The sequence below is a fragment of the Hyla sarda genome, chromosome 2, assembly GCF_029499605.1.
Source record: "Hyla sarda isolate aHylSar1 chromosome 2, aHylSar1.hap1, whole genome shotgun sequence".
In the NCBI taxonomy this organism is placed as follows: Eukaryota; Metazoa; Chordata; class Amphibia; order Anura; family Hylidae; genus Hyla; species Hyla sarda.
This window is the reverse complement of record NC_079190.1, coordinates 480350458-480371377: the sequence shown is the minus strand read 5'-3', so window position 1 is coordinate 480371377 and position 20920 is coordinate 480350458. Positions and strand designations below refer to the sequence as shown.

The window sequence follows — 20920 nt, the reverse complement described above, 5'->3', positions numbered from 1 at the left end:
CTTTGCATAGGGAATAAGATGTCTAGGGGCGGAGTACCCCTTTAATAGAGTATATTTCTGAACTAGACAGCCCCTTTAATTAGATACAGAGAAGATCAGAGTTTCCAATTTATATCGTTTTAAACCTGTTCTTCTTCTTCACAGAGGCTTTGATTGCTGATGTCTACGTAGAGAAGATCATTGATAAACTCCACAGCGCTTTGGTTCAGGCCAGAGACCTCTCTGAAGCCGGGGACATTGAGCAGCCGGTGTCCTTTATCTGTGACCTGGCCTCCAACTTCTTCAGTTCTGTAAAGGACTGCCTTCAGATGCCGTCCGCCGAGGACCTGCTCCTCACCATCTTCCAGCTCTGTGCACAGTCCTCTGACACCACTCACTTATCAGGTAGCACCAGTGCACAATGGCTGCATTAGTTTATTTGTCATGGGGTATCATTTATGTTTTCTTGTAGCTTATAATGCTTCAACATAGAGCGAAGCGCTGTGTAGTGGTTGTCATCACTTGTATCACTGGAGGGAGTCTTATCTCAAACACATACACTAGGACCAATATCATAGAAAACTTTTTAAAGAAGCTCTCCAGGTTTAATTTGTGCCCATACCATGCACACTCACCATAACTAGTCCTGCAGTAGCATCTGTTTCATTTCAGCACAGCTGCATCCATGCATTTCATTACTGTAACTGGGTCATGTGATCACCAGTCTGGCTTTTTATGAGCTACAGGATGACATAATCACCAGATTCTCCTGGCAGGTCCTAAATCCCTCCTCTTACCTTCTTCTCACAGCTCTATCTGTATACTGCTGCTATTTCTATGGGATCAGATTATATAGTAGATATACACCTCCCCTCCAGCTTTATCCATATCCTGCTGCTGCTATCTCTATGGGATCAGGATTTATAGTAGATATTCACCTCCCCTCCAGCTCCATCTGTATACTGCTGCTGCTATCTCTATATGATCAGGATATATAGTAGTTATACACCTCCCTCTCAGCTCTATCTGTATACTGCTGCTGTTATATCTATAGGATCAGGATTTATAGTAGTTGTACACCTCCCCTCCAGCTATATCTGTATACCGCTGCTGCTATCTGTATTGGATCAGGATATATAGTAGTTATATACCTCCCCTCCAGCTCTATCCATATATTGCTGCTGCTATCTCTATAGGATCAGGATATATAGTAGTTATACACCTCCACTCCATCCATCTCTCTCTCCCTCTCTCTCTCTCATCTATCTATCTATCTATCTATCTATCTATCTATATATATATTTATATATATATATACACTCTCTTAATAAGAAAATGTATCAAAACTGCACATAATGTGAACTGACCACAACACCTTATGAGTGTCAGCAGTTTAGGCTTCTGGTTGCTGGAGTTTAGCCAGGGGATTTAGGTTGGTTTCATTAGGGGTAATTGCAGGGATTACACTCCACACCTTCCCTCTGCAAAGCAGACAGCATGAGAAAATTATTTCTGTTCCAAAATAGATTCAAGAGGGCTAGAAACTCAAATACTTGGCACATCAGCTAAAAACACATGCCTGCCACATCAGCTAAAACGGGTAAGCAGAAGGCATACACAAAAACCTCTAGATTATTCTCTCTAACCTTTTCTGAACTGTATAAGCAAAAAGGAAAAAGAAAACCAGAGTACTTAAAGGAAACTTACACAAATAGGGGGAGAACATACAAACTCCTTGGGGGAGATTAATTAAAACCTGTCCAGGGGAAAAGTTTCTGAGTTGCCCATAGCAACCAATCAGATCGCTGCTTTCATTTTTGATAAGGCCTGTGAAAAATGAAAGAAGCAACCTGATTGGTTGCTATGGGCAACTCAGCAACTTTTCCTCTGGACAGGTTTTGATAAATCTTCCCATGTTCTTAGACACAATCCTGCTATCCCAGTCTCTGAGCCGTCATGCTAAAGTATCTAAAAAATGGCGGTTGTAAATAAGATATGAAAGTGTTAAATTAATTCTGTTCTGATAAAATAACCCATGGTGTGTAAATTAACACATTGTATGCCGTATTCTCTTTAGAAACGTTATTGTTAAAGCTGAAGAACACGTGGATGTCCGGACTGAATTCCCTGGTCCACCAGTTCCACAATATACCACATGGAGGCGCTTTCTTGAAACGCTCTGCCCTGTGGGTCAAAGATCAGATGGAGACCTCACATTTCACTGTCCAGAGGTAAGTTATGTGTCTTTGTTACTACTAATGGGGACGATATATAAATCATATATATAAAACTGAACGAATGTGTGTGTATATATATATATATATATATATATATATATATATATATATATATATATATTCCCACGTAATTTTCGAACGGCTGAAAATATTTCCATTAAACTTGGGACACATTAAGGATCGACCGATATAGATTTTTTAGAGCTGATACCGATAACCTGTGAACTTTAAGGCCGATAGCCGATAACTTATACTGATATTCCCCCCTTGTAGACAGCAGGCCCCATCCTCTTGTAGACAGCAGACCCCCCCCCCCCCCCCTCTTGTAGACAGTGCTCACCTACGGCTGTCCTCGGGTGTTGCCGCTCCGCTGTCCCGTTTTACCGATCGCATCATGGCGTCCTATGGAGGAGCATGTGACATACACGTCACTCTGCTTCCTCCATAGCGTTACGCTGGGCGCAGTGGAGGGGGAGTGACTTGTGTGTCACATGCTCCTCCATAGGACACCATGATGCGATCGGGAGAACGGGACAGCGGAGCAGGGCCGCAGAGCAGCAGGGAGCGGGGCCGCACAGCAGCAGGTATCGGGTGAGCAGGGAGCGGGGACGCACAGCAGCAGGTATCTTGAGAGCGGGACCGCACAGGACATGGTATCGGGGGCGCACAGCAGCAGGTATCGGGTGAGCAGGGAGCGGAGCCGCACAGCAGCAGGTATCGGGTGAGCAGGGAGCGGGGCCGCACAGCAGCAGGTATCGGGTGAGCAGGGAGCGGGGCCGCACAGCAGCAGGTATCGTGTGAGCGGGGCCGCACAGGACATGGTATCGGGGCTGCACAGCAGCAGGTATCGGGTGAGCAGGGAGCGGGGTTGCACAGCAGCAGGTATCGGGTGAGCAGGGAGCGGGGCCGCACAGCAGCAGGGAGCGGGTGAGCAGGGAGCGGGGCCACACAGCAGCAGGGAGCGGGTGAGCAGGGAGCGGGGCCACACAGCAGCAGGGAGCGGGTGAGCAGGGAGCGGGGCCGCACAGCAGCAGGTATCGTGTGAGCGGGGCCGCACAGGACATGGTGTCGAGGGCGCACAGCAGCAGGTATCGGGTGAGCAGGGAGCGGGGCTGCACAGCAGCAGGTATCGGGTGAGCAGGGAGCGGGGCCGCACAGCAGCAATCTTCGTGCAGCACCCGCATTCTATGTGGAGCTGCTCCAGTCGTGGAAATCTGTGTTTCCGGGACTTTCGTGACGTCACAACACACCTCCTCCATTCATGTCTATGGGATGGGGCGTGACATAGACATGAATGGAGGGGGCGTGGTGAGACATCACAAGGGGGCGTAGCGTGATGTCATGTCTCCAGTTCTGGAAACCTCTGTGACGTAAAGCCACTCCCCCTTGTGATGTCACGCCACACTCCCTCCATTCATATCTATGGGAATATGGGTGCTGCATGGAGATCGCGGGGGGGGTGGGGGTCCCAGGGGATAAGATTTCTTTGGCCCGAATACATGGTAAAGTATGATTTTAAATGTCAGTCAGGCAGGTGCAGAGAATAGTTAGTGAGGTGGCAGAAAGAGGGGACGGGGTAGACAAGGGAGAGAAGATTTATTGTGGGCTGATGGAGAGTGAGGGGGAGAGAAGACATCCGTGCAGGACAGGGAGAGAGCACGGCAGCGCTGGTGCAGTGAGCAGTACAAGGAGGATGAGCAGCCTATCACTGCTGAGGCATCAGGAGACAGGGAAAGCTGGGTGGCTACTGTTCCTCCCCACAAGGTTTAGGTAGGAGGAGCGGACAACAAGGGGTCCTCTGCTGGAAGCATCATAAGGAAAAGTGGGAGAGTTGCACATAGCAACCAATGTGATTTCATTGTGCTGCTTGAGAAAACACATGATAAGTCACCTGATCACAAGTGTGTATCTGTACATGTCGCTGTGACTGTGTTGAACGCATCCCCTGCTGTCACATGATCTCAGTGCGGTTTGTCAAACTGTGTAGAATTAACGTGACAGTGGGGGACCTGTTTAGTGCTGGCACGACAACACGTTCAAATACACCACACACACAATCAGGGGGCTTATAATCAGGTGACTTATGACGCGTTGTCTCGTTCTGCACGGCAAGCAAGAAGGATCGGGACCACCGCGGGGAAATCGCAGGGTCCCGATCAGCTGGGATGACAGCAGGAGGTCACTTACCCTTTTCGTGCTGTTGGATTGTTGCTACAAGTATCAGCAGCTTGCAAAAGAACAGGGCTGCTAACACTGATCAGTGCTATGCCTATGCAGTCAGAAGATTATAGGTTATATTAGACTTCAAATTATGAAAAAATAATAAAAGTAATACATTTAAATAAACATATTTGGTATCGCTGCATGCAGAATTATCTGAACTAGTATAGTATAACGTTCGTGAAACCGCATAGTGAATTGCGTAAACAGAAAAAGTTGCCTGTCCAGAATCGCCAATTTTTTAACACTTTATAGACCATAAAAAGCTATTAGAAAGTCCCATCAAAAGAAAAATGATACCAATAAAAACGAAAGATCACAGCGCAATAAATGAGCCATCATTCAGCCCAATATACGGAAAATTAAGAATTAAAGGGGTCAAATGATAATGTTATCACCAGCTCTTGCAAAACTACAACTCTCAGCATGCTGGGAGTTGTATTTTTGCAGCAGCTGGAGGTTCGCAGTTTAAAGATCACTGTTCGATGTCAAAGAGACAGCAGGGAATACCACCATACAGCAGATTGTCACATTAAAGGGGTACTCTGTCGCTTAGACATCTTATCCCCTATCAAAAGGATAGTGGATAAGATGCCTGATCGCGGGGGTCCCGCCGCTGGTGAACCCCGTGATCGTTGTGACGTCAAGGCTCCGCCCCGTGTGACATCACGCTCCGCCCCCTCAATGCAATGTGATAAGGGGAGGGGGAATGTGACAAGGGGGGTAGAATGTGACAAGGAGGGGGGAGAATGTTATAAGGGGGGGGGGGGAATCTGACAAGGGAGGGGGAATGGGACGGGGGAGATGTGGAATGGGACGGGGGAGATGTGAAATGGGTGGGGGAAGATGTGAAATTCAATGCAAAAAATTGTACCGCTTTTGGTACAAATTTCCAGACAGAATCATACCGCCAAGGAGGTTAACCCAGTGTTTCCCAACCAGGGTGCCTCCAGCTGTTGCAAAGCTACAACTCCCAGCATGCCCCGACAGCCATAGGCTGTCCGGGCATGCTGGGAGTTGTAGTTTTGCAACAGCTGGAGGCACCCTGGTTGGGAAACACTGGCTTAACGTAAGGAGTGTGAAATGCTGGTTTTATGTTCTGCTGTCAGATAAAGCCTAAGAGTGATAAAGATCAGCGGCGGTTTACCGTAATCTGCCCCTCTCCCTGTCTTCCAGACCGGTGCCTGAGTTTATCATGATGGAGATGCCGATGATAGTCCTCATAAAGAAGTCCATTTCATGAGTCACAATGTAGACTTTGCGGGAAGCGGCATGACTATAGTATTCTGTCTTAATACGGGATTGCATTACCTTGTAAATGACGATACGGAATAGCAGGAAATGTAGAGTGTCATGTATTACGTTGACCCTGGTAATGCTATGATGAGGGTGCTGACCTTGGAACAGGGAAGATTTCATAGTCAGCAGATAATCCCTATTAAAGGGGTACTCCAGCATTTTATAACTTATCCCCTAAGCTGTGGATAGAGGATAAGTGTCTGATCATGGGGGGTGACCTCTAGGACCACCATGATCTCCCGAACTGTGCACGGAGCAGAGTCGACACAGCCCCTGTATGCATTCTCTATAAGAATGCCAGACACAGCTAGGTTTTAGTTTAAACTTGCATTCCTTATAAAACAGTGTTTCCCAACTAGCCTGCCTCCAGCTGTTGGATAACTACAACTCCCAGCATGCCCGGACAGCCAACGGCTATAAAGTAACAACTTTGGAGCATGTTTTCTTAGAATCCTGCATTTAGTTTACCAGTAGTTTTAGTTAAAGGGGTTATCCAGGAAAAAAAAATCTTTTTATATGTCAACTGGCTCCCGAAAGTTAAACAGATTTGTAAATTACTTCTATTAAAAAATCTTAATCCTTCTAATAATTATCAGCTGCTGAAGTTGAGTTGTTCTTTTCTGTCTGGCAACAGTGCTCTGTGCTGACATCTCTGTCTGTCTTGGGAACTGTACAGAGTAGAAGAGGTTTGCTATGAGGATTTGCGTCTACTCTGGACAGTTCCCGAAACAGGTGTCATCAGAGAGCACTTAGACAGAAAAGAACAACTCAACTTAAGCAGCTCATAAGTACTGAAAGGATTAAGATTTTTTTAATAGAAGTAATTTACACATCTGTTTAATTCTCTGGAGCCAGTTGATATATAAATTTTTTTTCATTTTTTTTTTTCGTGGTTAACCCTTTTAACTTCTCAGGATAAGCTGTAATGTGTAGCCATTATATGACTTGTATATAGTAATTTTCATCCGAATTGCAATTTTCAGTTGTCACTGAGCTAGTGGTGTAGATTACATACTATGATGTCTCCCATACACTACACACACAATTCTCAGAAGTAGCAGCGTGGTGGACTGTATAGGGCAGTACTGAGTAGTGTAATCTGTGAGTCCATCACTGTGAAGAGATCAGATACTCCTTGTAAGCTCCTATAGTTTCTTGAAATGACATAGACTTCTTAATCTGAATGTATGAATAAAGTAATGTTGAAATTATGCCAATTGTCTTGTTTATAGTGTCATGTCCCTGTACACTGTGACATAGTGCTGGCAACATTATGCTGTGTAGGGATAGGGGTGTATAGGTGACTATAGAGCGGATTCATATGCTTGTGACTGACATGTATATTTAGAATTAGTCATGTTTTCCAATGTTTCTTCATTCAGTTTACAGTCACTTATAGTCGCTGTCGATGATCTACACGGCAAGATTCTTCAGTCTGGTCCGTCTGCTGCTCATATTCTGGCCGAGCTCTTATCCCAAATGATGCCAAGTGACCAGAAGTGGCAGAAGATGCGTCACTGTCTCCCAGGGCAGGTCAGTCTTTCCTTAAAGGAGTACTCCAGTGCAACATAACTTATCCCTTATCCAAAGGATAGGGGATAAGTTATAGATCGCGGGGGGGGGGGGGGGGGGGTCGTCGAGCGCTAGGGCCCCCGAGATCTCCTGGACGCGGCCGTGGCAGTATACAGGAAGTGCAGTTTCGTCCCCAGTAGAAAGCCGAGGCAGACACACCCCCTCCATGTGTCTCTATGGGGTAGACGGAGGAGGCGTGTCAGCCGATTCATCATCTGGGGACGGAACGCCCCCTTTCCAGCATACTGCTGCGGCCCCATCCAGGAGATCCCAGGCACCAGCGCTCGGACCCCCCGTGATCTATAACTTCGGATAGGGGATAAGTTATATTGCACTACAGTTGTCCTTTAAAGGGGTACTACGGTGGAAAGCTATTTTTTTTAAAGTCAACTGGTGATCGAAAGTTATACAGAATTGTAAATTACTTCTATTTAAAAATCTTAATCTTTCCAGTACTTAACAGCTGCTGTATGCTCCCCAGGAAGTACTATTCTTTTTGAATTTCTTTCCTGTCTGACCCCAGTGCTCTCTGCTGACACCTCTGTCCATGTCAGGAACTGTCCAGAGTAGGAGCAAATCCTCATAGAAAACCTCTCCTGCTCTGGACAGTTCCTGACAGGGACAGAGGTGTCGGCAGAGAGCACTGTGGTCAGACAGAAAGGAAATTTAAAGAAGAAAAGAACTTCCTCTGAAGCATACAGCAGCTGATAGTACTGGAAGGATTACGATTTTTTAATAGAAGTAATTTACAAATCTGTATAACTTTCTGGCACCAGTTGATAAAAAAAAAAAATAGTTTATCAGTGGCCAGGGTGACTCCAGCCGTTGCAAAACTACAACTCCCAGCATGCTCGGACAGCCAACGGCTGTCCGGGCATGCTGGGGGTTGTAGTTTTGCAAAAGCTGGAGGCACCCTGGTTGGGAAATGCTGCATGAGATTACCAGTGACCAAACTTCCACTTTTGGTGGTATCAGTTAACCATCTAATGTGTATTGGGGTGTCATGACTTTCAACAGTAGATGTCAGGGGAAAGAAATATTAGGCTGTTCAATTTTTCTCTTTTCTTTTGTTTTAATAGAGAGAAGCTGCCGCCAAAGGTGTCTTTCAGCATATTATTCTCTCTTGTGCTTCAGAACACATGCATTCTCAGCCTAGCTGAGCGTACATGTCTATAGTGGGTGTAGTCAAAAGGAATGGTACTCATATCAATGATGTAGCTCCCCCATGTACTATAACCAATTTATACTATTTATATTTTGGTGTCTATCAGGGCCCCCCCCCCCCCCCCCCCCATCACCAGGCCCCCTGAACTCCATATAGTTACTTCATTGATATGGTTTGGTTGGTAAAGCATTGTGAAGGCTCTGGTACAGTGGTCAAGGCCATACACATTAGATCAGGGTTTCCCAACCAGTATGTATCCAGCCTTTGCTGGGTGTTATAGTTGTTCAACAGCTGGAGGCACATAGATGCATTAGATTAGCAATGGCCCATCCTGCCAATATTGATGGGATCGGTTGATCATCTAGTGTATATTGGGGTGTTAAAACTTTCAACAGTAGATATCAGGAGAAAGATTGGCCTGTTGAACTTTATAAGGTGTCTTTTTATAAGCCTATTCTCTCTTCTACGTCATAACATATGCATGCTGAGTGGGGCTGAGTGTGCATGTGTATAGTGGGTGCAGTCAAGAAGAATAGAAGTTAGAATGGTGTAGTTCCCCCACGTACCATATGCAATTTATACTATTAATATTTTGTTGTCTATGAGGGGCTCCAAGATCACCCCATCACCAGGGTCTCTGCACCCCTTATAGTAACTCCATTGATATGGTTTGGTTGTGATAGCATTGTGATGACTCTCCTCTGTTACAGTGGTCAAGCAAACCCCTCTTGGAAGGCCGGATAAGCCTGAACTCGGAAACATCTGGGGCAGATCTTAAATCCTTCCCTAAGACTTGGCTTCCCCACCACCTCTGCTCAGCCTCCCTGCTCAGCAAAATGGCTTTCCGAATACTGGAGAACGACGCGTTTTCGAAAGACAAGGAAATTGAAATGAAAACAAACATTGCCGGTAAGAACCCCGTGCTGGAATGCAAGGGGCAGAACCTATTCTTATTCCACATTCATTTCTCCACACCAGTGTTTCCCAACCAGGGTGCCTTCAGCTGTTGCAAAACTACAACTCCCAGCATGCCCGGACAGCCAACGGCTGTCTAGGCAGGCTGGGAGTTGTAGTTTTGCAACAGCTGGAGGCACCCTGGTTGGGAAATACTGCTCTAGACACTTTTTAAATCCTTATCTTTTTTTTTCTATTCTTCTTTCTTTTTTTTTTTTTTTTTTTTTCTTTTCATCTTTTTTTTTCTTTTCTTTTTATTCTTTTCTTTTTTTGGAGTTCCCTTTCATTGATTCTGGTCGCTGCCAAAAAAAAAAAAAAGGCCAACGTCTGTCCGGGTATGCTGGGAGTGTTAGCTTTGCAACAGCTGGAGTCACCCTGGTTGGGTAACACTGCTCTAGACCCTTTTTAATTCCTTATATATATTTTTTTCTTTTCTATTCTTTTTTTCTTTCTTTTTTTTATTTTCATCTTTTTTTTTCTTTTCTTTTCTTCTTTTCCTTTTTTTATTTTTATGTTTTCTTTTTTTTTCTTTCTTTTTTTCTTATTTTTGGAGTTCCCTTTCATTGATTCTGGTCGCTGCCAAAAAAAAAAAGATCCCCCCCCCCCTCCCGTCTCCGGGACAAGAACAACTTATGTTTAGATTAGAGCCTATTAGCGTCCGTTCATTGTCCAGCTGGAACGCTGCGGGAACATTGTGGATTGTTTCGCCCACGCATTCAACTTTTTTCCAGTCAGTCGGCGCAGTGTTAATGTAAGGGGCGAGCGGCGGTTCTGTGGCTGTGCGGAGGTCATCCCGGTCAGTCAGCATTTTTTCCCACTCCCAGTCCCTGAACACTTCATTAATCTTGCGCGTCAGGTGATAGACCGAAGAGATACGGCGAGGCGCTAAATCCTTCTACTCTGCCATTCCCTCCATGTAGACGATGACTTATCTCACAAGGAGGTGAAATATGGGGTGGGATCTGACGAAAACATTTCTGAAGAATTCTGAACATATGTATAAATGGCTTACACGTTGGGTGCGCGCAGAGCATGCGGTGTACTTTGTGTGATCTTTAGTCTGTATTTTTCCCCATATACATAGATGATATGTACAGTATGGGGGAGATTTATCGAAACCCATCCAGAGGAAAAGTTGCCCAGTTGCCCATAGCAACCAATCAGATCGCTTCTTTCATTTTTCAGAGGCCTTTTAAAAAATTAAAACAGCGATCTGATTGGTTGCTATGGGCAACTCAGCAACTTTTCCTCTGGACAGGTTTTCATAAATCTCCCCCTATAAGGCTGGGTTCACACCACGTTTTTGCAATACAGTTCCCGTGTCAGGTTTTTGATAAATGGATTCCTCAAAACCTGACTAAACTGTATCAAAATGTGTGTACAAATTTTGATCCGTACACGGTTTGCAAAAGGATGTCCGGTTGCATCGTTTTTTTAAGAAAAAAACATAAGTTTTTAACTTTTCACTCCATTATGAATAAAGTTTCACTTGGTTGATTGAAATTCCAAGAAAAAACTGTGCAAAGTAAAAAACCGTATGGTGAAAACTGGATGGAACAGTACTAACATACGGTTCTGTATGGTTCCCATTTGCTCCCATGTTAAAAAAAAAAAAAAAGAACGTATACATTTCAATATGGTTTTTCTACCGGACCAAAAACCGCGGTAGGCTACGGTTTTGGGTACGGGAAAAAAACTGACAAAACTGCACAAGACACAAAACGGACACAACCGGATGCATCTTTTGGCATACGGTTTTCAATGGAGAGTAAATGCATACGGTTTTCAATACGGTTACGTACGGTTTTTGAATTGAAAAAGTGTACCGGAACTGTATTGCAAAAACGTGGTGTGAACCCAACCTAAGCTTGAGGGGCTTCACCCTAATACCCTCCATGATCTCTGAGCGTCTGTAGAACACCATCCAACATTTTTTCAGATGACATTTCCAGTTGACATGTCTTTAGGACAGTGTTTTCCAAGTGGTGTGCCTCCAGCTGTTGCAAAACAACTCCCAGCATAGCATGTATGAGCAGATGTCAATATTATAGAGGCCATGGCGACATCACGCAAACACAACAGACCCCTCAAACAGCTGATAGGTGTGGCAATTGGGAGTCGGACCCTCACAGATCAGATACTGATGGTGTATCTGTAGGAAAGGCCGTCCATATGATATTGATGGTGGTCCGACTTCAATTTGTCACACATTAATGTTCAACTCCTGGAAACCCCCTTTAGGGTCTATTCGCACGTACAGTATTCTGTGCAGATTTGATGCGCAGGATATGAAGCTGTGTTCAGTCATTCAATTTACATTGGAATCTGCAGCAGAAAATCCTGCACATCGAATCTGCGCAGAATACTGTACGTGTGAATAGACCATAAAAGTGACATGTCAAAAGCTTAGATCGTTCGGGGTCTCAGTGCTGAGAACCCCACCAATTAGCATTACAAGCGTGCTCCTTTACTCCCTGGCTCGTAGTGATCTCCATCCTGCGGCCCCGTTAAAAAGTCTATAGGGCCATCCAGAGAAGCTTGATTGAGGTCTTTACGAGCCAGGGAGCGAGGAGCTTAAGTGCACCCTTCTGCACAGAGAACCCGACCAATTCAAACTTTTGGCATGTCTCTGTAACAAGTAAAAAAAATTATTTTTAATGACAGGGTCACTTTTTATATTATTTGTTTCCCAACCAGGGTGCCTCCAGCTGTTGCAAAACTACAACTCCTAGCATGCCTGAACAGCCGTTAACTGTCCGGTCATGCTGGGAGTTGTAGTTTTGCAACAGCTGGAGGCACAATGGTTTGAAAATACTGATCTACTGTGTAGCGGAAATAAGTAAATGTTATGTCTTCTGCCAAAACCTGTATACAGTTAGGCCATGGTCACACATTGGAATTTCTCATTGATTTCAATAGGATTCTGCTGCACTGTGCACATGGCAGAATTCCCAATTCCAGAGTCCACAGAAAGAATAGACTTCTCAATTCTTTCTGCATTGCTGTCTATGAGGGCTCGTTCACACTGCCTGTTATTCAGCTGGCAAAATTTTACCTTCTGCATGTCTGCTTGCAAAACTACAACTCCCAGCATGTCCACACAGCGAAAGACGACCAAGACCTTCTTATAGACTTACATTGTGGGGGAGATTTATCAAAACCTGTGCAGAGGAAAAGCTGCTCAGTAGCCCATAGCAACCAATCAGATCGCTTCTTTCATTTTTCACAAGGCCTCTGCAAAATGAAAGAAGCGTTCTGATTGGTTGCTATGGGCAACTGAGCAGCTTTTCCTCTGCACAGGTTTTGATAAATCTCCCCCTGTAAGTTTGTCTTGGTCATGTGGCACAGAGCTCTACTCTGCAGGGGAATAAGACAGTGAAGGAGACAAAGCGCTGTATCAGCATGGCGTCCCCCTTTATTCTCAGAATAGGTGGGGGTCCTATAGAGTATATCAGGGACATGACTTCATTTTGTAAGGTGGTAAAATTCCTTTACAAGGGAACTGTGAAAAAAATAATAATAATTAATTCATACGTCCTTAAGACATGTGAAAAGTTTTTTGATTAGTTGGGGTCTGGGTGTTTAGACCCCCTCCAAGCATTAGATACAGCTGGGCGAAGTGCTCTGCTTGGCGCTTTACTCTGCGGCTCGCCGCCTTCTCTTGTCTCACTGGATACTAGGACACAGAGCTGGAAAGTCAAATTAAGATGAATTTGCTGTGTTACGGATTTTCTTTTGGAAACGTTGCGGATCTGCAGAAAATCTGGAGTAGTTTACAAGATTAAAGGGGTACTCCAGCCCCAAGACACCTTATCTCCTATCCATAGGATAGGGGATAAGATGTCTAATCACGGGGGCCCTGCCGCTGGGGACCCCCGCAATCTAGCATGCAGCACCCACCTGTAAGTACGTCCGGAAGCGCTGGAGGCTCTCAGTCTTTGGCCTCCCGACCACGGGGACTGATTATCATGACGTCACGCCCCCACCCATAGACTTGCATTGAGTAGGCGGGGTGTGATGTCACACTGGGACGGAGTCATGACGTCACGATAATCCGTCCCCGTGGTCGCGAGGCAAAAGACTGAAAACCTCCAGCGCTTCCTACAGTGCCAACAGGTGGGTGCTGCATGCTAGATTGCGGGGGTCCCCAGCGACGGGGCCCCCGCGATCAGACATCTTATCCTCTATCCTTTGGATAGGGGATAAGATGTCTTGGGGCCGGAGTACCCCTTTAAGGCTGAGCTCTGATTGGTCGCTATGGGTTGTAAAGACAGTTGTTCTTCTAGACAGGTTAAATTATCGGAGCCCAGTGTGTGTTACTTTAATTTAGATAAGTGACACCAAACCTGCTGTTTAAATCCATTCAATCTGGTGCAGACTTTTTGCTGCTTTCATAGTGGAAATGCTATGGATTTTCCATTGTGGAAAACCTGCACAACTTACTCTGTACGTGGCTGTATCTCAATGTGTCAAGAATTAGCTCATAGCAGGGCTGTGCAAAATCCGGGGGGGGGGGGGGGGGTCGTATAAAGCCTGCAACGTCATTCGCTCTGGCCCATCAATGGTTCCCAAATGGGGTGCTGTAGCGTTCTGGTAGGGAAGATGGCACTAGTACGCCTGTGGCTTAGAGCGTCTTTGGCTTTGAAGTCTTCAGGGGGCAATCTGTGGGGGTCCCACTTTTTTTGAGGCAAGCTACACACAAGGGGTGGGGGGGACTACCGACATGGAAAAGCTGCTTTCAGCGGGGTCCTACCTAAAAGAGGCAAGCTACATACTGGATGAAGAGTATACAACGTAGAGTGGTAAGCTACCTTCAGGAGCGGGGCAAACTAGTTTCTTCATACAGGGACGAACTACCTGCAGAGGGGGTAAACTAATCCACAGGGGGCAAACTAATCCACAGGGGGCAAGCGACCCTCATGGAGGTTCTAGTTTCCAGGGGCAAACTACATTGCTGGGGGGGGGGGGGGCGGCAGGTTTGGAAACTACCTACAGTGGAAAGCTATTTTCAGGGTGGGTGCTACCTACAGGGATAAAATATTTAGGCAGGGGTCCTACCTACAGGGCACAAACTACGTTCAGAGGGGTCCTACCTATAGGAGGCAAGCTACATAAGGGGGGGGGGGGGGGTTGAGTGGCAACATCAACAATCCCAGCTAACATCATGCCTGATCATAGAAAAGCAGTTCCAACCATTACATTTTGGGGGAGGTAATTAAATAACCAAATATAGTAAGCACATTTTTAAGTTTGTTTTTTATGGCACATGAATGGTTGCATTAATATCCAAATGGTCCCAGAAAAAAAGGTTCCCCACCCCTGGCTTACAAGTAACTTTCTTCCACTAGGTGGTGCTAGACTGACTCTCTTCCTTCTAGAGAAGAGCTGCTTTGCATGTATCACAATGATGCGGTGTTCGCGGTAGCACTGGAGTTTCAAAAACAACAACAAAAAGACACTCAAAAAAATGACCACAAAAAAGTGTGAACGCAGCCATAAACATAATTGCATATGGTTTACATATCTGTTTTTATCCTCTATTTACCCCTTTTGCTAAAAATTTGTCTGTTCATTTATTGTATTAAAAAAAATTGGCAAACACGATAAGCCAGTAACAAAAGAGACGTCACTAGGATTGCTCAAACACTGGATTGCAGACTTTGGCATTGTTTATAATAAACAAGGTCCAGTTATATTCCTGGAATCCAGCATTCTAGAATTCTGGTGGTCTGGAACTTCATCATAGAACTGAGACGTAACGCTTTAAAGGGGTATTCCAGGAAAAAACTTTTTTTTTTTTTTATATCAACTGGCTCCAGAAAGTTAAACAGATTTGTAAATTACTTCTATTAAAAAATCTTAATCCTTCCAATAACTATCAGCTGCTGAAGTTGAGTTGTTTTCTGTCTGGCAACAGTGCTCTCTGCTGGTCTCGGGAACTGCACAGAGTAGAAGAGGTTTGCTATGGGGATTTGCTTCTAAACTGGGCGGTTCCCGAGACACGTGTCATCAGAGAGCACTTAGACAGAAAAGAACAGCTCAACATCAGCAGCTCATAAGTACTGAAAGGATTAAGATTTTTTTTAATAGAAGTAATTTACAAATCTGTTTAACTTTCTGGAGCCAGTTGATATATATAAAAAAGTTTTTCCTGGGTAACCCCTTTAAGTCCAGGAGTAACAGATCAGGAAATACTTATGAGATTTTTAATAATAAAAAATAAAAAAAAGGAATACTAAGGGTATGTTCACACTGTGTGTTTGTTTCATTTTAATGTACAATATACGCTTTTTAAGGAAAAAGTATACATTAATGAGAAAAACAAACAAACGTGTGGTTGTATGGGCTCATCTACTATCTCACTACTCTCCTGGTCTCTTAGAAATTATATGTTCAATAGCATTCTTTACATGAGAAGAGAAACAGGGAAACAAGTAGGGTGGGAAGGGTAGAGGCCTTTAAGGGGTTCTCCGACCCTAGACAACTTATCCCCTATCCAAAGGATAGGGGGATAGGGGATAAGATGTCTGATCACGGGGGTCCCACCGCTGGGGGACCCCCCCCCCCCACCCCCGCCATCTCTGCTGCGGCACCCCAGACATCTGGTGCATGGAGCGAACTTCGCTCCGTGCCGGATGACTGGCTATGCGGGGTGGAGGCTCGTGATGTCATGGCCATTCCCCCTCAATGCAAGTCTATGGGAGGGGGCGTGACGGCCATTGAGCCCCCTCCCATAGACTTGCATTGAGGGGGCGTGGCCGTGACATCACGAACAGGGCACGGCCATGACGCCACAAACCTCCGGTGCTGAACCCTACGCTCGGGTGCAGCAGGGAGATTGCGGGGGTCCCCAGCGGCGGGACCTCCACGATCAGACATCTTATCCCCTATCCTTTGGATAGGGCATAAGATGTCTAGGGGTTGAGTACCCCTTTAAGAGCTGACATTAGGATCTTATAGGCAATGATGTAATCCTGTAGTTCACAGGAAGTAACCACACAGGAGAGACTGACAAACTGTCTACATAATAGAGCCCAAATGACAGTATTTAATATGTGTGGATTTGCACGAGCTGGGAGAAAGCAAATTACTGGTGGGATAACTTTTTTTTTTTTTTTTTTTTTTTGTTGCTGGTGTTGTTCTTTAAGAACAAAACCTATTTGGGGCCTAAGGACCACATCAGCCAACATATGCCTTTATAGATGAAAACATTTTTTTTGGTCTTTAGAATGTGGTATAATGCTTTAGTATAACACAGCCAAAGAGTCATGGCAAACCTGGCAAATCCATTGGCACCGCTGATCATGACCACGGCATCTAAACTGCCAGGATCTAAATTTTCTCTGTTTGCTAGATTGCGGCAAAAACACCTCAACTTGGGCGTACACTTATGTCCACACGCAGGAAGGGGTTACAGGGGTTGTATGAGATCGAAAATAAAACACGACTGCTTTCTTCCACAGAGAGAACGCCATTTTTGTAGTGAATGGAGCTGAGGTGCAATACCAGACACAACCCATGAACAGTAGTGGCGCTCTTTACGCAAGAATGCAGTCGTGTTTTTCCTGAGTTAATAATAATACCTTTTAGGGTGGACTATAAGATCCTATTAACAACGGAATAAAGGAATTCAGATTTATGATCCACTTGCTTTGTACCCGTCATTGCCCGGTCTTCCTACCTAAACCTTGTGGGAGAAAAAAAGCAACAAATGACACTCCCGTCCCCATATCCCGTCCCACTATTCACTTCACCTAACTGACGGACAGTCGGCAGGGTGTATAAAAGTCCCGGGCAATCTCTGCAGCCTTAGAGTAACCTGTTCAGCAAATATACTGGAAGTCCTATAGACTTGCATGGAACTTCTGAGAAAAAACCGCACCCTTACATAAGGGGCAAGTTAAGGTTGTTTTAACGTTACTATATTTTTAGTTGACATATAAGTAACATGTACCAAATTATTATTATTATTATTTTTAAATCTCCGGCCATTTGGAAGTTATGCTGGAACATACATACATACTGTACAAATGTACATTGAGATATATATATATATATATATATATATATATATATATATATATATATCTCCATTTATTCTGTGATTTGCTCAGTTGCAGAGATGCTTTATAGCTTACAGTGGTGTGAGGAGCTGGAGAGACCTCCGGCTGCTATTACAGAGTGCTGCCATATGCTGAGAACAATGGCCGTCACCCAGGAGAGAGTGAAGACGCTCGGTGCCCATCAGTCTGCCCTGCTGGAGCTGCTCCATACCAGGTGATTCATAGCACGTGGGCTCATAAATCATCTCCGTCTGGTCTATGTGCCAGATCTGCTGATCCGAATTCCTTATTTCATTCACATAAATTACCTTTGTTGGATTTCCCTAACCTACAGGTCATTAGAAAGTGGAACAATCTGGTCCCTGACCCTTCACAAGCTTATACAATTGATCGCTCCGGGACATGATGATCTGAAGCAGCTGACAGCGAGCACACAGAGGTTGGTAATCTGTTCTTATTGAAAAATTGTTTTTTTTTATCATTTTTACTCTATATTAAAAAAAATAGTGAAATGGCTATCCAGCATGCACTGATCAGCGTAAGATTATGTAGTCGGTCCCTTTTTATGCCTTGAGTGCAATTTTTTTGTGCCATCGGTTCCACTTTCGTTTTGATGGCACTTTTTTGTCATTTTTTCTGATATGTGAAGTGACCAAAAATCAGTTGAATTATGGTATTTTTCATGACTTAAAAAAAAAAAAAAAAAAAAAAAAAATATATATATATATATATATATATATATATATATACCGTATATATATATATATATAGCCAACAGATTCCACAGCACTTTACGTAATATTTTACTAGAATTCCCGCACATGATGATTCCAAACAAGTTTTGTTTTTCTTTTTTGCATTATTTTTTTTTTTTTTTAAATGGGAAAGCGGGAGGGAGTGATTCAGACTTTTATTAGGAGAGGCGCGTATTCACATTTATTATTAAATTTTTTTTTATTATTTTTGTCTATATTTTTTGTTCTCATAGGGAACAATGCTTTGCTATAGCATAGTAATAATCAGTGATATCAATGCTCTGCCGAAGCAGCCGGGAGACCCAGCTGGAACGGCACGTCATGTCCGCTGACCGGGACCCCACGATTGCACTGTGGAGGTCTTGATCAGCCCTCTTAAAGGGGTACTCCGCTGCTCAGTGTTTGGAACAAACTGTTCCGAACGCTGGATCCGGGAGCTCGTGACGTCATAGCCCCGCCCCCTCATGACATCATGCCCCACCTCCTCAATGCAAGTCTATGGGAGGGAGTGTGACGGCTGTCATGCCCCCCCCCCCCCCCCCCCCCCACAGACTTGCATCGAGGGGGCGGGGCATGACAACATGAGGGGGCGGGGCTATGACGTCACGAGCTCCCAGCTCCAGCGTTCTGAACAGTTTGTTCCAAACGCTGAGCAGCGGAGTACCCCTTTAAGCACCAGTATTTTACCAGTTTTAGATCCTACAAATGCCTTTGATCGCAGGATCTAAAGTGTTAATACTGGACATCTGCGTGATCATCGATGTCTGGCATTAGCAGAACGTCCTGGCTGCTGACAGCTGTCTTTACTCACTGACTGTAAAGGGAGCTTTAAAGTCCTGTAGCGGGTGTCAGGCATACATGTACTCCTGTTGTCCAGAGAGGACCTGTCAGGGTGTATATACTAAGGCCATGGCTGTATAAGGCTTCTGGCCCTGAATCTGTGTATACTTTTCTCATGAAGTGAAGAGATATCACCTTTTTAATTGATATGCAAATTAGCCTTAAAAGCCGCTTGCCCTGCAAAAGCCCAACGATGCACTTCCCATCCACGTGTTAGCAGCACCTCTTGTTGTTGTTCTCTGAATTTTTTGTGGGGTCCCATAGGTCAGACTCTTTTAAATTGTAGCATATCCTACCTATACTACATAACATTAAAGAATGGTACAGCTAACACGGAATTATTTAAAAGGTTATGAAGGGTTAGGAAAACATAGCTGCTTTCTTTCAAAAACAGTGCCACACGTGTCCTCAGGTTCTGTGTGGTATTACATTGCTGCTCCATTCAATACAAAGGAACTGCGCTGCAATACCACAAAGTCAGTACCGTATTTATCGGCGTATAACACATTTTTTTAAACTAACGTTTTTAGCTTAAAGAGGTATTCCAGGAAAAACACTTTTTTTTATTTCTTATTTTTTATATCAACTGGCTCTAGAAAGTTAAACAGATTTGTAAATTTCTTCTGTTAAAATTTTTTTTTAATCCTTTCCAATAATTATCAGCTGCTGAAGTTGAGTTGTTGTTTTCTGTCTGGCAGCAGTGCTTTCTGCTGACATCTCTGCCTGTCTCGGGAACTGCACAGGGTAGAAGAGGTTTGCTATGGGGATTTGCTTCTACTCTGGACAGTTCCCGAGACACGTGTCATCAGAGAGCACTTAGACAGAAAAGAACAACTCAACTTTAGCAGCTCCTGAGTACTGAAAGGATTAAGATTTTTTTTTAATAGAAGTAATTTACAAATCTGTTTAACTTTCTGGAGCCAGTTGATATATTGATAACCCTTTAAAGTCTATCTGTGTGTTATATGCCGATAAACTCTTTCTGGCCTCGCAGAACCCGCTGCGGTTCAATGATTTAAAGCGGCCGCTTTAAATCATTGAAACGCAGTGGCTTCTGCATGACCAGAAAGAGTTTATCGGGGTATACACGCACCTACACGCACCCTCATTTAACAAGGATATTTGGGTAAAAACCTTTTTTTACTCAAATTTCATTGGAAAAATGAGGGTGCATGTTATAGGCTGATGCGTGGTATACCCCGATAAATCCGGTAGTTATAACCAGTAATAATGATTTGTTCTTTCTCTTCATTATATAGACAATGCAATCATGCTTTTCTCTCTCTTTATAGCTATTTCCCTATGACCCAAGGCGGCCTGCACACCGTTCAGTGTCTCTCGTCATTCTTACATAAAGAAGAAAAGGAGTCTCTGATAATCCAGTTTGTCTCCCGCCTCATGTCCTGTGCTGGGACTGATTTGTCTTGTATAGATGGTGAGTATCCTCTATAACCTTACGTAAGAGTAGCGCCCACAAAAAATATTTCCGGGCCCATTCATGCGACAGAATTGGAATCCAGCTTTAAAATTCTGCTCGGAAATTCCGGTGCAGCAGCCTCCCATTGTTTTAAGTGAGGTTTTGCTACATCATGCTCACAGCAGACTCTTCGTAGGGGAAAATTCTGCTTTGGAAATTCAACTTTTGGACTCCGCAGAAATAATGAACATGTTTGTAGGAGACGGCGCATGTCCGATCGGTCCTAGCAACGACTGATTCAGTCAGCGCCTGTCCCACACAGAATGTCCACACAGATTTTCTCCTGGCAAATATTCAGCCTTGTGAATGGGTTCTTATAATATGTAGTTCAATGCGTTTGCTACAAATTAAGATAAAAT

At 44.4% G+C, this 20920-nt stretch overlaps 1 protein-coding gene across 1 annotated transcript in view; it reads left to right on the top strand.

Moving 5' to 3' along the window:
- The window catches only part of LTN1 (listerin E3 ubiquitin protein ligase 1), a 161974-nt gene that overhangs the window by 69318 nt on the left and 71736 nt on the right, over positions 1–20920 (top strand). Inside the window, exons 13-19 of the mRNA XM_056559464.1 lie at positions 145–384; positions 2057–2210; positions 7118–7268; positions 9183–9381; positions 17541–17703; positions 17824–17928; positions 20377–20519. Of these exons, the coding sequence (XP_056415439.1) occupies positions 145–384; positions 2057–2210; positions 7118–7268; positions 9183–9381; positions 17541–17703; positions 17824–17928; positions 20377–20519 (1155 nt within the window). The remainder of the gene's footprint in view (positions 1–144; positions 385–2056; positions 2211–7117; positions 7269–9182; positions 9382–17540; positions 17704–17823; positions 17929–20376; positions 20520–20920) is intronic.